This window comes from Crassostrea angulata, chromosome 7 (genome assembly GCF_025612915.1).
Source record: "Crassostrea angulata isolate pt1a10 chromosome 7, ASM2561291v2, whole genome shotgun sequence".
Taxonomy (NCBI): domain Eukaryota; kingdom Metazoa; phylum Mollusca; class Bivalvia; order Ostreida; family Ostreidae; genus Magallana; species Magallana angulata.
Genome location: NC_069117.1, coordinates 49575406 through 49592782, shown reverse-complemented (window position 1 = coordinate 49592782; position 17377 = coordinate 49575406). Strand labels below are relative to the sequence as shown.

Genomic DNA, 17377 nt, shown 5'->3' with positions numbered 1-17377 from the left:
GCACTCAAATCTAATGATAAAATGGGATTTTTGTGTGTGATGGAAACACTATATGGTCATTCTGCAAAGGGGAATCCGTGTGTCGCTGTTGCTAATGCGAAAATTCATTTTACTATCAGCCTCAAAGTTGGCGTATCAGGTGTAAAATTTGTAAAATAGTTGAGGGTTCCTCGAATTCTATCGAATTTTTGCATTTCTTAGGGGAGGTAGAAAATGTAGCTACTAAAGAAGGAGAAAAAGTTCTGCAAAGAGGAGTAAACAACACGTGTTTACCTTACCATTTATAAAATAAGATAAAAAGAAAGAAAAAGAAACGAAAACCAAGCAAAAAAGAAAAAAAGAAGATCCCACCCAAAAACCAAACAAAACGAACAGACCCCAATTTTTAAAATATATTTACATATTACTGAAACTTTAAAAACTCATGTGTTTATGTGTCTATAGTCGGCAAGCAAATTGTAGAGGTTTTTCTTATATTTCTTTTTAAATTTATTTGAGAATTTATAAAAAGTTAATGACCTTGACCAAAAGTTTTGGGCGAATAATAGCAACTACATGTAGTTAAATGGTTCTATAATTCCATGATAACGTCAAGAAACAAAATACTACATGTAGTACTTAGTTATATCATGCAACTTTATTCATATTCAAATACACACATCCTACAGGCTTTAACTTGTTTCTTGGCGAAAATTATCTCTTTGTGAGGTTATTTGAAACTGAACAGAGGGCAGTACTAGATACAGTTATTCAAGTTTTAAATAAAGAAGAGTTCACCGTCGCATGTACCAAAAGATTCGACTTTACGAAAGTGAAAGGTGAAGTGATTCAGTCATGCACGCATTGTTTAATGAAACGTAGACTTTAAATGTCATAATTTATTTAGCTGTCGAACACACTACCAGTTTGTCTGTAAACATTTCTGTAGCATGCACCAAAAGCTTCGTGGTTACGAAAGTGAAAGGGGAAGTGATGAAATCATGCACACATGATTTAATGAAATGTTGACTTTGAATGTCATAATTTGTTTTGGTCTGTACTACGGATAAAATACTATTCCTTCATGGCCAACCAACCTGAAAGCATTGATGAAGGTAAATGGATTTCTCAAGAAATTAGAGGTATATATGTACATCTGCGCGATATGGTGAAAAAAGTTTATTTGATTTCTCATCTTTGTTTAGATTTTAACGATTCATTCAACATGCATGCCATTCTTGATACTCTACATGATGAACTCGTGGGGCCAAGTGGCCAAAATTTGGTGATGGCCAACTCTGGCTACTCTGTAGAATATCCATCCAGGATGCCGAGGTCTCCAATGCCGAATACAGACGTAGTAAGTTCATTCTATAAATGGAGGTAGCGTCATTAAGCTAACACATCATAGTAAAAATAGAATAGAAAAACAAACTGTCTCATGCAAGTCATTTTTCAAATCATTTTCGATTAATTCACAACAGCAACCCCAGATAAACACTTGCGGAATAGTGGCAGGTCCAGCCCAAAACATGGGTGGGATGCCAGGTACCAGTGCCAATCTTACCCCAGGAGCCACTGGAGCTCAACAGCCTCCAACTGCTGACCCTGAGAAACGTAAACTTATCCAACAACAACTAGTGCTGTTGCTGCACGCCCACAAATGTCAGAGGCGTCAGCAGACCAATGGAGAGGTGTGTTCTCTACCTCACTGCATAACAATGAAGAATGTGCTAAATCACATGATGACTTGCAATGCTGGAAAGTCCTGTCAAGGTAAAATTGAAATAAAGTTAATAAAAGAATATGAATGAATGTTCATTGCTTTAGTTTTTGTATTTGTTTTTTGTTTTGTTTTGTTTTTTACAGTGGCATATCTCTGCCCCTTGTGTGCAAGTTATTTTTCTATCAAATATGTCGACATGCAAGATAATTATGTTGACATTCAAGATATATATGTCGCCATGCAACAATCCATGTTAACATAAATAAGTTGCATGTTGACATAAATAAGTAGCATTTTAGCATCTTTGATGTCATATGTGGGCGATATTTGAGATTTTTTGAGATTTTTTTTAATTCTCATGTGATTTCAATTTTCTTGCATGTCAAAATAGTTATGTTGCATGTTGACATAACTATCCTGCATGTCAACATATTTATCTTGCATGCCAACACATTTGATTGACAAATAACTTTCACACAAGGGGCAGAAAAATGCCACCATAGTTTTTTGGGTTTTTTTTTTTTTTGGTTGTTTATAGCATCTTGTTCTTTATTAATGAACTAGGTTCTTGACAATGTAGAACTTAGAATTTTTGTATACCATACATATACCTTAATAACTGAATCTCTCACATAGACATTAGTAGCCGAATGTACAAAGATATCCACTACATATCCAACTTTTTCTATTATTGTTATTTTACCGTGGCGAAAAGTTCACTTTTCAGATATCCAAAACAGAATAAGATACATGTATTGGGGTTAACATATACAGCATTTTCATTTATATTAATTCTTATCTCTTTTTTTTAAAAATATTTGTCCAAGTAATTCCTGATAAACCCTTGAAAAAGTGACCAATTTTCATACGATGTGATGAATTCATTAGGGTACATAGACATACCCGGCAATACTGTACTGCTTAATGTTTACGGTGACACGAAGAAAGTTTGCATGGTAAAAAAGCACACGGAGATACTAATACCTGTCATTGGTGTAGTGTTTTGATTACCAGATAATGAGGGATTTTGAGAAATACAAAATTAAACACAAAGATTCTATCGAGGTTATACATGTAGCTTTATTCGTTTCATAAACCATTTTTAGCTCACCTGAGCTGAAAGCTCAAGTGAGCTATTCTGATCACATTTTGTCCGTCGTCCGTCTGTCTGTCCGTCTGTCTGTCCGTCTGTCCGTCTGTCCGTCTGTAAACTTTTCACATTTTGAACTTCTTCTCTAAAACCACTTAACCAAATTCAACCAAATTTGGCTCAAAGCAATTTTATGGAAAGATGAATATTATTTGCAGAAATGAAAGAAAAAATTTCCTTGAAAGCGGAGAAAACCTCAAAACTGTTAAAAGAAATAATAAAAAAATGGGGGTGCATTTTAAAAAATCTTCTTCTCAAGAACTACTGAGGTATATTCAACGTAATTTAGCTTGAATAATCCTTATGGGAAGGAAAATATAAATTGCAAAAATTATGGGCTAATTCTGTTCCAAATCTGAGTTATTACGAAAATAATAAGAAAGAAAAGGCGTGTTTCAAGCAAATTATAGCATCCATGAGACTTGGTAAAATGGGCAGGCATGACCGGGCCAGGGCAAAACAAAAGATTGACATTTATAAATCATTAAAATTTCAAAGATATTTACTGACCAGTATATTTGTATTCGATGTAATTATTGCTGCAAAATAATGCGTAATTGGAATTGACGATTGCCGATCTGCCCCGGCTTTTATTTTGCCCCGGCCCGGGTTTGCTTACCTATTTTACATGTACCAAGACTCGTATTCCATAATTCTGAAACGAGGTTTTTTGTTTAAAGCAGCCATGACACTATATGATAAACGGGTCGATCTGACAATGATGAATTTGTTTGTTGTGCAACAGTTCGTGTACGAAGGGAATCTTTGAAACATGCAAAATACATTGGTGCCGATTTTGTGAAGTAAATTGAGGCTAAATATTTCAATGCGTTGCCATTTTTCACATATGACGGTGGTGTTAGCTTGTTGTGATTTTCGTTTCTTTTTTATTTATGCTTTGCGTTAACCTGGGAACTGTCGCTTGTATTTCCTAATTTATACGTATCAAATCAGAGACTTCGGTAAATCAAACAGTTTACTGTTTACCTGCGCAAATTAAGCAACATCTGATGTATTAAGAAAGAACTAAATTCATCTTTTGCGTAATGGTAGAATAATGCAATATGTTTTGTTGAGATGCTCGGCATTTTCTCGAGTTTATTCAGTTTAAATAGAGTTTAATATCGCTGACGGAAATATATAGGTTTATACATGTATATGATTTATTTTGAAAAATAGTGTTCTTTATTTGTTATAGTGCATGTTTCTTGTGTTTAATTGTTTACAATTTCTATTTACTTATCATATTTGAATGTTAAGCTTCGAATTATAAGCAAGATACAGAAATTTGCTCACAATTCTATGTTTGTACATAGATCTGAGGCCATTCATTTTTTTCCATTTTAAATGCCGAATAGGAAATACCAAGTTAAACATCTTTAGCTGAATGTAATAAACTCATGTGAAGAAAGTCAAACCTAGCAAAATTTTGAGCTCATCTTGCTTATAATTCTACGATTGACGCTGAAATTTTGGTTGATCATTAGAAATTCTATATGAATTAGAGTATGTTGAATACTTGTACACCAAAAAATTAAAGAATGATATGCTGTATATAACTACTCTCTGGAGCCCCCTCTTTATACAATGAATAATGTGAAATGTGAGTAAATAAAAACGACATCGTTAAAACAGTTTCCATAGTTCTGACACATTTCTGTTGCGGGGATAAAAGAATTATCGCTATTTCTAAGAAAAAATATTACAGCGGAAAGTTATCCTGGTTTGTAGCCATTTGTTATTTTTTAATAAAAATGAAAATAATGGGTGCATAGGCCATAGTAAATAAGAATGATGTGCCTGTCAATACGGTAACATTGATTTTTATAGCTCTTTAACATGTCACGTGACAACATGATTCATTCCAGTGTATTAATCAATCAAGTGTGAGTTAAGTTATAAAAGTCACGAGTTTACGTGAGGTAAACAACAGTCATTTAATTATATGTAATGGAGAAGACAAATTAAATTGTTGAATATTTTTAATTTGAGAAATTGAGCGCATTGAGGTGCAATTTTCTTCTTCACATATATATATATATGTAGAAAATACAATAACAATTATATTTAAAAAAAAAAATACAATAACTAGTAAGTAGTTGAGGAAGAAAATGTACCTATATGCTCTCATATATTTTGATCGCTTTATTAAGTGGGGGAAGGGGGGGATAGAACGAAAATACAGGGAATTAGAAGTTATATAACAGTGTACACCTACCAAATAATTAGTTCTATATCTTGCGTAAGATTTTCTTATTCTGTGTCAAAACAGTATTTCATGAAGGTACAATGTCAAAAATTACGTGTATGCAAAAAGAAGTGTAAAATTCGAATACTTTACAATATTTATTTTTTTGTTATTCTACCGAGGGCCATATGGCACATTATCTTTTGAACGCCCATTGTTCCTCAGGTGAGCGATGTGGCCCAATGGGCCTCTTGTTTATTAGATACTTTTGTATATAATGCCATACCATGTTGATAAAAAGTAAAAAGAAATTATGCATATTTTTGAACTTGCATGTTTCTTGTAGTCGCTCACTGTGTATCATCTAGACAGATAATAACACACTGGAAGAACTGCGAAGAAAATGACTGTCCTGTGTGTATCCCAAAAAAGCATGCCCAAAACACAGACAGAACTGGACAGAATCCAGGCAATTAAAGTGGTAAGGAAACATTTAAACATTCCGCTGCAACAGATTTTATTAATTGAATGTTCATAACACATAACTATGATGTTAACTTTTTTGCAGGGTTGAAACAAATATGAACCTAATACATCAAATAGTGAGCAATATATGAAATTGTATATACCAGAATAATAGAAATACCAACCGATTTTAAATGAGGGCTACTTGTGAAACTGCATGAAAAGGATACCTAAACTCTTGTTAAAAAATTAATGAAAACATATTCGTTTTAGGATTTTTTTCATAGCTGTAATCTTTTTTGGAGTGCTTTTTTGTCTTAAAGAACCACTGATGTTTGTATTTTTTTCAATGATATAGACTTCTGATCCTTTAATATCATATCAGATACTTTATCATAATTGTAACTCTTATGCCCTGATATTTTTAGTTAAATTTTTAAATTGGAATAAGTGAGTTCTATTAAAAATGAATAAAAAAATAAATTTTAGTGGAAATTCATTTAAGAGTGCCGACTATATTGTTCATTGCACATTCGTGTAAGATACAGCGTATTAAACCTTTCAGTAATTGTTTTGATATAGAATTGATTTAAGGTGGTCGATTTTAGCTTTCATTGTACAACTTTTTAAAGATAATAAAATACTGTGTAGTTATTGCTTTGAAGAACATTTTTTCAATTAACATTTATTAAATTGAACCAAATAAACAAAATACAGATTAAATATTTGGATTTTTGAAGGAAAATTTTTATTTTTTTATTTTTATCTTATTTATTTTTTTTTCATTTTTCCGCTCAGTATGTGAGTGTTGCTTTGTGCTTTTATGACGTTATAATAAAATGAAGCTTCGCAAGAACTAAAATTCTACAAATTGAGATATTTCTATGCAATCTCCCTGAGATAGTGTGGATTCTAAATGGTTAAAGCCGTTGTAATGAAGTATAATGACCCCCGTAGAATAATGACCGGGGGTCATTTTTCTACGTAGAATAATGACCCCCCTAGCTGAAGAATAATTGGATTTTTCTGAAGAAAAAAGACCCAGGGGTTATTTTTCTTCATGTTAAACATGAAGAAAAATGACCCCCATAAAAAATGACCCCCCCCCCGTAAACATGAATAGAAATTGGTTACCCCGTATCCAAGATATGACTTTGAAATTACTTTATTTTTCACTCTGTTCAACTGATTTTGAAGTTATAAACACCGATCTTGTAAATAAATCGCTGTATATAGTTTTTCCTATTCGTAGCAAGCACACGCAAAACACTCTTACATTGCCACAAATTGATTGTTAACAGTTACGAAACTTCTCTCGTCGACAAACGGCGGGAAATGACGCATATAAAGAAAAATTCATACACAATGAGGATATTGTGTGATAATTAACGAATAATAATCATGAAAGAATAATTGTTGTAATAATATAAGCAATATTCATTGGTGAATGAATTGTCAATCGAAGAATGATACATGTATATATCTTTATGGAAAAAGACTAAGGGACAGGTAACGTAGGAATATGAATACTTCTTATTTACATTCTTGGGGAAAGTGATGTTTAAAAAAAGCATTCTGCGTTAGTTTTGTTTTCTTCTACGTAATACGTGAACATCAATATTCTAAACATTTGTTGTAATGTTGTATTTGTGATCACGGATAGACTTTATTCTTTTAGAGCAAATTTGTGAAGAGTACCTGACTATAGTAAATCTTAATAGATAATAAACACTGATGGATTATAATAAGAAAAGATTGTTTCTAAAAGCGTTGATAAGAGGTTAGGACCCATGTTAGGGGATTATATCCCGCTTTATTTTGATCACACGATCTTTATTGTATCCAACGTTACCAATGCTCATACAAACTATTGATGCATTAATCATCTTGATATTAACTAAACTTCCTAAAGTATGCCGAGGATAAAGTAAAATATATTTTCTGTACGAGTACTCTCAGTACTTTGACTATTTTCCTTATTGGCCGTTAACCTCTACTGGCGTAATGGCTCTAACTTCAGCTTGGTTATAATGCCTAACAGTGAAGTAAACTTTTCATAATTTTGGTTAAATCATTAATTCTGGGTGATGCACTTGTATACCCAGCAGTTTGTATTGCGGAAATCCTCAATGCAAGTATAATTCATGAACAATATGAAGAATATAGAAGATGCGACGGCGAAGCGCGAAGATGCGAAGACGAAAGTGCTAAGTTGCTAAGGCGAAGAAGTGAAGCTTCTTCATCTTTGCAACTTCGCACTCTCGCCTTCGAATCTTCGCGCTTTTGCCTTTTTAGCTCACCGAGACGAAGTCAATGGGAGCATATGCTATACCCCCGGCGTCGGCGTCCGGAGCTGGTTAAAGTTTTAGTTGCAGCTCCTGTATCTAAGCTATTACTTGTCTATATTACTGGACCTACTGAATCTGGTTCCTAACTTTCAGATGCTGGAGGAGGTTAAGGTTTTTGGAGCAGGTTAAAGTTTTTGTTGCAGGTGCCTTAAATAGCAATATCTAAGTTACTGCTGGTCCGTACTTCACCAAACTTGCATGGATGATGTGTCTTATGTTACTGATACACCAGACAGGCTTGAGTGCTGAATCTGAACTATAGGTTTCGGATGCAGTAGAAAGTAAATGTTTTTGTAGCTGGTTAAAGTTTCTGTTGCAAGTGCCCTCTAATGATAATATCTTAGTTACTACTGGTCCTAACTTCATTAAACTTGTATGGATGATGCATCTTATTATAGTGATGCACCTGACAGGCTTAAATGCTGAATCTGAGCCACAGGTTTCGGATGCCTGAGGAGGTTAAGATTTTTTAAGAGCTGGTTAAAGTTTTTGAAACAGGTGCTCTCTGATGACGATATCTTAGTTATTACTGGTCCTAACTTCACCAATCTTGCATTGATATAGTCTTATGATACTGATGCACCTGACAGGCTTGAATGCTGAATCAGAGCCATAGGTTTATGATGAGGTTTAGTTTTTTGGAACAGGTCACATGTTTTATAGCTAGATAGATAGCTTGCATAGTTGATTTAACTATATTATAAATGAAACGCAGAGGTTGCTTCAAATGCAGAGCCTGATCTCCATTATCAAGGATGCTAAATAAATCTCCTACCTCACTCAAACCTGCTTGATAGATAGATGTAGTTGTTGTTAAAAGATGTTACATGTTCCCTATGATATTGTTATATTATAAAATACCGTATCATACGATATTGTATAATATTATATTGGTTTATATGATATATTATCATATCACATGAATTTGTATTTTATGAGATTTTAATATATATTATTGTATCATATGATACAATGTGTATAGTGTGATTGTATTGTATTATATTTTACTTTATTACATGACATTGTTTCATTTGATATGATACAATGTTTATCAAATTATATTGTATTATATAATACAATGTCATATTATGTATCAAATATGATACAGTATCATACAATACATTGTTATACTTTCATGTTAAATACTGAAATCTGATTGGTTAAGACGCATTTAATAATATTTACTATTACCCTCAGCGTTAGCAACGCACTTGGCAACGGGTAACATTAAAAAATGTTACATGCGCGAAAATTATGCGCGTACGGTTCGCTGTAGAATTCACGTTATTCCTATATAAAAGCAGTAAAATTTTCTTAAAAATTTAAAAAAAGACATTCAGTATAACAAAATAAATAGTGCCTGTTTGGGAGGATAACAGTTGAAATTGACACCCCTCGAAAACCATTGTCAACCTCCGCTTCGCGTCGGTTGACAATGGTTTTCTCGGGGTGTCAATTTCAACTGTTACCCTCCCAAACAGGCACTATTTATATAATATCATACTATAATGTTTACATTCACTTTCTTTCCCTCTATTAAATTGCATCGGTTAATTTTAGTGATATTTACACACAACACAGAAGACTTACTCACCAAATCTGGTGCGTATGAATACATTAAGTATTTCTTCAGTATTTCTCGAAGAACAAGAACTGACTCTTCTCGCGACTTCAAACCGGATAACGACCTGATATTATACTTATGCTGATAAATATTTCATTGATGTAAATATATTTTGACAGTTAAATGAATTAAATTGATTGATTTCTTAGTATACCAAGAGTAAATTCATTAAATTACAGAAAGAAAAAATTGTGTTATTAGAATTTAAAACGCTTCGTACTATTTTTGTCAGCATATTGTGTCTGTTCCAGTGGCCATTCTGTTAATTTCGCGTTACTTGTTGAATAAGACAGAGCCTTTTTAAAAAAATCATATTTGCGGGAAGGAAATACATGTTTAAAAACGTAAATATAAGCATGGAATCATTATTTTTTGAAAAATGTGGTCTCATAACTGCATCAATGAATGCAAACAAATTTTCATAACGCGCTAGCGCGCGTTATACAATTTGCAAGCACACACCGTTGCAGTTATGAGACCACATCTTTCAAACAATAATGATTCAATGCTTAATTATACAATATACATGTAATATCATATGTTTCAATGTTAGGATGTATTATTGCAGTTTGATATTGTTTCATATAATACTATATTGTATTATGTGTTATGATATTGTATTGTTTGATCAAATACAGTAATGTATAACACAATACAATGTCATATCATACGTTACAATATCATATCTCACAATATTTTACGGTATTTTATGGTATTATATGATATATATTGTAATTATGATAGGATGCAATTTTAATTTTATATTATTGTATTGATTAACATATGAACATATGATTAACATACAATTTTTTAACAGACAATATACGATATTGTTTCAAAACAGAATCCATGAATATCCAAGATAATAAAGGATGGTTTTCATATAAATTACCTTTATGACACCACATTTATCATATTATATGAAATAATATGATAAAGGTGGTGTCATAAAGGTGATGCCTCATAAAGGTGATGCCTCGTCTCGGTGAGCTTTGTAATCTGTGATTACCTATGTTTTATAATTGCGGAGCTCTCCGTCGTTCAAAGGGTTCAGAGGCATATTTTGGAAATTTTATTTTTATAAAATTAATAAAATAAAATTGTCCAGGGGGATGGGGTCCGGACTCCCTCTCCCCTTTTACTGCGTGAAATTATTAATATTGAATTTTTCCAGGGGGGGCGGACCCCCTATCCCCCTCTAGATCCATGCATGAGCAAGGAGTGTCGCATAATGAAATAACATTGTTACTGTGTTTGGTCCACGATAAAGAGACGGCTGGAAAGTAACAGGAGTCTGGAAGTGCATATGTACACATTATGGCGGACATTAAATTTTGTGTGGAGTAGATAATGATTAGGCATAGCCAGCACTGGTAAACATATATGTTACATGTACACATTAAAATATTTATAAACATTCATAGTAAGCGCGATGGCCTAGCGCATGCGTACCAATAATAGCATGGATTAATCGAAAACCTTGGCGAGTACGGTGCCTGTATTAAATTCTATGTAATCGACCGAGACTTGCTGAATGCAATAAAAAAAGGCGAAGGCGAAAGTGCGAAGGCCAGAGTGCAAAGTTTGGAAGCAGCGATAGAAGTATTGCTCCTTCGCCTTCGCACCTTCGCACTTTAGGCATCACATCTTCGCACTTCGTCGTCGCATCTTCGCACTTTTACTCTTTCGCCTTCGCACTATCGCCTTTGCAACTTCGCATCTTCGCCCTTAGGTCGAAGTGGCCCTATCGGAACACCATAGATATATGTAAATGTAATTGTTACGATGACAACCATACCCCGATGCAATACGTCAATTTCCGTTATAACGGAAGGATTTTTATTTTCTAAGATATACCCCTTCTTTCACTTTAAGTTTATTGGAATATGAATTATAATTTCTATTACTTTTTGTAAACTTCAGCAGTAAAAATTAAAATAATGTAAAGACTATTTCACAAATAATAAAAAAATATACTGAAAAACTTTAATCTACAAGGGGGTCATTATTCTACAGGGGTCACTTTTCTTCATGTGGAGTGTGCTCATTTTTATGAAAATGACACTTATTCTTCAGGCAAAGGGGTCATTTTTCTACGTAGAATAATGACTGGGGGTCGTTTTTCTACGTAGAAAAATGACCCCCGGTCATTATTCTACGGGGGTCATTATTCTTCATTACACCGTAATCCCCGAACCAATACTCGGACCCAATAAGTGTTCAAATTTTAACATAGAAATATTTAGGTAAATGTTGAAAGATCTTTGTCTTGATAAGTATAATGCTACCATTGGTGTGGTTACCATGTAATTATCCTAGGATATAGTATATTAAATATTGCATATTAAATATTGTTTAAACCGTAAACCCGGACCAATACCGGGGCCCCAGGAGGGTGTGCAATTTAAGAAATATATTGGAAAAATGTTTAAGAATCTTTTTCTCAAGAACTACAATATTACAATTAGTAGGGTTACTCTGCAGGCATCCTAAGATAATATAAATTCACATTGTTAAAGCCGTGACCTCCGGACCAATACCGGGGCCCCAGGGGGGGCTCAAAATTAACAGAAATATATATGGAAACTGCAATGCTACAAATATATAAGGTGTTCAATTTTGATCAAGATTCAAATATAAATGTAAAGGAAATTTTTTAAAAAATCTTTTATCTTAAAAACTTCAATGCTAAAATGTGTAAGATTCGTATGCAAGAATTGTACGATATTGTAGATTTTAAATTGCTAATTTTAAGTGTGACAGCCGAACCGATACTGGGGCTCTAAGATGGGTTTAAAGGTTAACACAGAAATAAGATAGAAGAAGGAATTAATCATAAAATGATCAAAATCATGATGATGTCAATTTGATGAATTTTCAAATCTTGGAACGTAAATACATGTGTATTACAAGAATATTATTATAATAGATTTTCACCTTTAAAAAATTTAAAAAATACATGTAGAATAATACAATGAACTATGATTCAGGTGAGCGATGTGGCCCATGTGCTTCTTGTTTTAATCCTTTACGAAGTGCGGGAAATGATAAGTTTCTTTGTATGTACGGGTGTTTATTTTGGGATAACCCCTAAAAACAACCGTTTTTGATTGAACTGTGTTATCAAGCTGTAAGAGGGGGCGTTTCAAACAGATAATATAGACTTTTTATTCAAGTCAATTGATGAAATTTGGGCTCAGAGGATTTTATAATTATAAAGATAATAGTACGCAAAAAGTGGTGGAAGCAGAAACTTTGGACAGTGTACAGTGTAAAATAATACCAAATTGTTCAATATCCGTCAATTATACATAGAGCGCCTCAAACGAAAAAGGACAAAAGTGTTTGCCGCAGAAATTTTGGGCAGTAAGGTATCTTGAGACGATCTCTCCCAAAAAACGGACGGTAGAAAGTATATTACATTGTTATATTCAGTAGTATATTCTCACTATAAAACTCTATATAGAATATTAGTCAATAATTGTAATATTAGCTCGTCCGAAAAATATTGACCGGTCAATATTTTTTTGATATTGACTGGCTAGGAATAATATCTAGAGAACATTCCCTCTATTTAAAATAATCGCCTCTGATTTGTTGACTCGTAAACGATGACGTAAATAACTCTTCGCGACTCCAAAACAAGGTGACGTCATAATAGACAGTCAGTCAAGGCGAGTAGAAAACGGACGCGCAATGCGAGTGTTTACTATCTTAACGGATATAAGGATTTGCAATTACTGTGAAGTAAAATCAGGTAGAACATCTTACGGTCGGTGGAATATCACCAGTGACCGTTTGATGCTAAGGATATTTTGGAAATGAACTGAATTGATTTCGTGAATTCTTTGTTGAGCTGAGAAAATTACGGCGATATGTTTTCAATTACTTTCTTAAATTTTGGTTTGTTTCTTCATATAACAAAACAAATGTTTTCGGGCAACATTGATTATATTAGCCCCCTTGGGACAAAAATTCGTCCCTCGGGGGCTAATATAATAAATGTTCCCCTCAACCCCAGTCAATATTTGTATAATATGATATTACTAATCACATATTTATTACAATTTTGTGGAACTTTTCATTGTAGTATTTTATATACTTGCTTTGAAGAAGAACCGCAATTTCTGTATAATCCTTTCTAGAATAATCTGTATTTTCAGACGGTTCTTTCATCAAACTTAGTGGGAACATAAGCATCAGTGTATGTATCTTTTGAGCAATAAAATCCAAGTAGTTTTCTTGTTATTATATAATTACTTTTTCCAGTATCTTTTTGATAAGAATACGAATTGACGCAAATAACGTTCTGTTGGGACTCAAGCGTGGTTTGCATTATTAAAACAATGAATATAACTAAAAAATGACAATATTTTAATAATTCATCTTACATCATCGTTGCAAGCAACGGATGACAATTGAATGGATGTAAAACACGTGCTTAGCGACAATTCACCGTACATTCGCTGAAAAGTTTTGCGTAATATGCAGAAGTTCTACGGGTTTTTCTTTTCTTTCTTTTTTTTTTTTTTTTTTTTTTTTTTTTTTTTTTTGATTTTGCTTAAAAGTGTTAAGTTAAATTGCTGAAGTTTATTTGCCAAAGAACTTAATTTTTCTCGAAAAACATTTTTAAACAAGGCTTTTGTAAAGAGACAGGAGCTCGAGTTGATCTTTTGTTATATGAAAAATTTCTGTACTATTTTCACTGCCAAATGTGCTTCAAGAAAATTCATTAAAAATATAATGATTTTCGCAGTTTCAGTAGTAGTAAAAAATTGCCAGATCTTGTCTACCGGTAGATGAATTGCTAGTTAAGCGATTAATTAATTAAGACTTGCAGAAAGGAGTGTGTCATACACTGAAAGGCTAACTCTACAGCTGTGTCAGTGTTAAATGGACTTGGCAACGATTTGACTTCAAATTTTCAAATTTTATTTTTCAATTTTTAACGTTTATACTGATAAATATAGAAGTTTATAATGCTATGTCAAAATTTGATTCTCAAATATTAAGTTATAAGCAAGATACAGAGTTCATAATTCTTTTTTTTGTAAACAAAGCTCGAATATTGTCATTTTTTTTTTTACATATTCGTAGTATTGGTGTAAATTTCAATCAAATGTAACTTTCTTTTGTTAATAATAGTACTTAAGAAGATATTAAACTAATTTAAATTGTTTTTTTACATGTCATTTTGTCTAACAAATGGTTATTCTCTACATTACATTTTTGTGAACAACTAAAAGACTCGAGCTTTGTTTACATAACTATCAATTCTTACCTCTGTATCTCGCTTGTGACTTGACTTTAACATTTAGTATTTTGGACAATTATTTAAAATGTACCAGTAAACCATTTTATACATTAAATAAAAATTGAATTTTTAATCTCAAATCGTGTCCAAGTCCCTTTAATTTACAGGTATGTATTGCGCTATATATCCACTTATTTCAGACTTTTGAAACTCAATTGCTTTTGCATTCATATTCTTATTCACTAGCTAGTTCAAACAACCGTAAATCATTTATAAAAACTCAAACACATGCAAAAACTGGCTCGTCTGCGTCTGTGCAACAGACGCTATTTTTAATATAAACTTGTATATTCATAATCTTCTGGTTGCATTTTCAACATTCAAAAATTATTTTTAAAATGAGTTCTAGAAATAAATGTGACGATGGTGCAGCAAATATTTAGGGTTTACCTTTTTTGCCACTAGGGAATATCTTTAGTTTTAAACAGGGTGGGAAACACTTTATAGTAAAAGAAATATTTTCAGGCTAAAAATAATACTGTGTAAAATTGATCGAAACATTTTACCCAGTTATGTAATGGATATAAGTATTTTAGTTACATGTACGAGATGAAATGTACGATTTGATCTCAGTTGAATTCACAAATACGATCAATAGAATAATACAATATTTTGACAGTATTTTTTGACATATTACTTTTGCCTTTATCGCCCATAAAAGGGCCTCCTTTGAGCTTTATCAAAGTAGAGTAGACATTTCCCTCTGACTTTCCCTTACTTTTTCTGCAAGTCAAATCCTATCACCTAGGGCATCAATCTGTTCAAAATCAGATCCTCAATCCGCCCCATTATTTATTTTTTTTTAAATAATGATTTGTTTTAAAACCAAAGATTCGATTTTAAAGAGATTGCTAGGGCATTTACACCTAATCGAATAACCTCTTCATCGCTGAATCAAAAGTAATTTTTAATTTTAATTTTTTGCTCTTTAAAGTTCAGGATAAGGTTACTAGGCTTTATTTTTTGTAATATTCCGTCCTTATATAGTTGTCACTTAATAGATGTAAGTTCGAATGAGATAAAGTCGAACACAGATTATCTCGTTAGCATATGTACTTATTGTGCTAGAAAAAGAGGAACTAGCAATTGTGTATCAAATGGATTTTGATTGCATCAGTTTTTTGTTTTACCTTAAAATTTCGAGATAATGTTAAACTCAGTCTTCAAAAATAAAGTTCCGAGTGACAACCTTCACATTAAAAAGCACCATCACATTAAAAAGCACCACCATATAAAAAAGCACAATCACATAAAAAAAGCACCTTCATATAAAAAAGCACCATCATATAAAAAAATCACCTTCACATAAAAAAGCACCATCACATAAAAAGCACGATATTCATATAAAAAGTACCATCTTCATATAACATTTAGCCCAATCTTCACGTAGAATAACCACAACCTAATAAAATGAAGCACTATCTTTACATAAAATGGCCACATGAGGCAGCTATGGCATTCCATATGTACAATAAAAGTATTTTCAAAATCAAATTCAGATTTAAATATTATACTTGTAAGTCAGTTGTTTTGTTTTCGTTACTTAACAAGTAAAGTTGGAAGTCCTTAAGAAGGATCACAGTTATTCTTTATCATCTAGGGCAAACATTATGTCATACATTATTGGAAGTATCATTTATCACTAAGAGATTTTAAAGCATGCGCATGTGAGGCAAAATGACTACATTTCATGCGATACAACAATTTCTTTGTCAACAAAACCAAGAACAAAACTCGTCTTTTAATAAGGTAACTCATTTACTTTCAAATCAATTGTTTTTTTTAAGTGTTCAACATTTAGTTAATATGGACAGTAAGTGTTATAAAGCGTTGTATCCATTGTAATTGCGTTGAACCCATGCCATAACCACAACTTTCTCCTTCCAAAAATTACGAATAAAAGTGAAATAATGAAAAAGCATGTCCCTGTATCAAGAGAGAGTGAACCCCCGTTTAAATATTCCTTTAAGAATTAATTTTGGATCCACGCCTGACCTAGTAATAGCATCAAGGGAAACAGACTATCCTGTTTTAGACAGAATGTTCCCGGAAAATGGCACCATAAACTGTTTTTACGCAAACAAGACACCTATTCATTTTTAGCTCACCTGAGCTGAAATCTCAAGTGAGCTTTTCTGATCACAGTCTGTCCGTCTGTTTGTCTGTCTGTCTGTCCGTCTGTAAACTTTTCACATTTTAAACTTCTTCTCTAAAACCGCTTATCCAATTTCAACCAAATTGGTTAGCTCACCTGAGCTGAAAGCTCAAGTGAGCTTTTCTGATCACAGTTTGTCCGTCTGTCTGTCTGTCCGTCTGTAAACTTTTCACATTTTAAACTTCTTCTCTAAAATCGCTTATCCAATTTCAACCAAATTTGGCACAAAGCATCCTTATGGTAAGGAAACATAAATTGCAAAAATAAAAGACGTATCTTTATTCAAAGCTGAGAAAACCTCAAAACTGTAGAAAAAGGGGGTGCATTTTTAAAAATCTTCTACTCAAGAACTACTGCATCATATTCAACGTAGTTTAGCATAAACTATCCTTATGGGAAGGAAAATACAAATTGCAAAATTAAGAGCT

General features: G+C 32.7%; 1 protein-coding gene across 2 annotated transcripts; it reads left to right on the top strand.

The window, feature by feature from the left end:
• The first annotated feature begins 927 nt into the window (after positions 1 to 927).
• LOC128192705 (histone acetyltransferase p300-like) lies at positions 928 to 6253 on the top strand. Of its 2 annotated transcripts, XM_052865602.1 has the most exons (5): positions 928 to 1094; positions 1185 to 1339; positions 1464 to 1755; positions 5390 to 5524; positions 5612 to 6253. In XM_052865602.1, the coding sequence occupies exons 1-4, from the start codon at positions 1064 to 1066 to the stop codon at positions 5518 to 5520; spliced, it is 609 nt and encodes a 202-aa protein (XP_052721562.1). In that variant the 5' UTR covers positions 928 to 1063; the 3' UTR covers positions 5521 to 5524; positions 5612 to 6253. The 2 variants fall into 2 exon arrangements, with proteins under 2 accessions (XP_052721562.1, XP_052721561.1); XM_052865601.1 differs by having other exon boundaries at positions 930 to 1339.
• The last annotated feature ends 11124 nt before the right edge of the window (positions 6254 to 17377 follow it).

Coding starts and splice junctions, on each gene's coding strand:
- LOC128192705 (XM_052865601.1), top strand. CDS start 1,064: ATGGCCAACCAACCTGAAAGCATTGATGAAGGTAAATGGATTTCTCAA. Junction 1,340..1,463: donor CAATGCCGAATACAGACGTA/GTAAGTTCATTC, acceptor AATTCACAACAG/CAACCCCAGATAAACACTTG. Junction 1,756..5,389: donor TGCTGGAAAGTCCTGTCAAG/GTAAAATTGAAA, acceptor TGTTTCTTGTAG/TCGCTCACTGTGTATCATCT.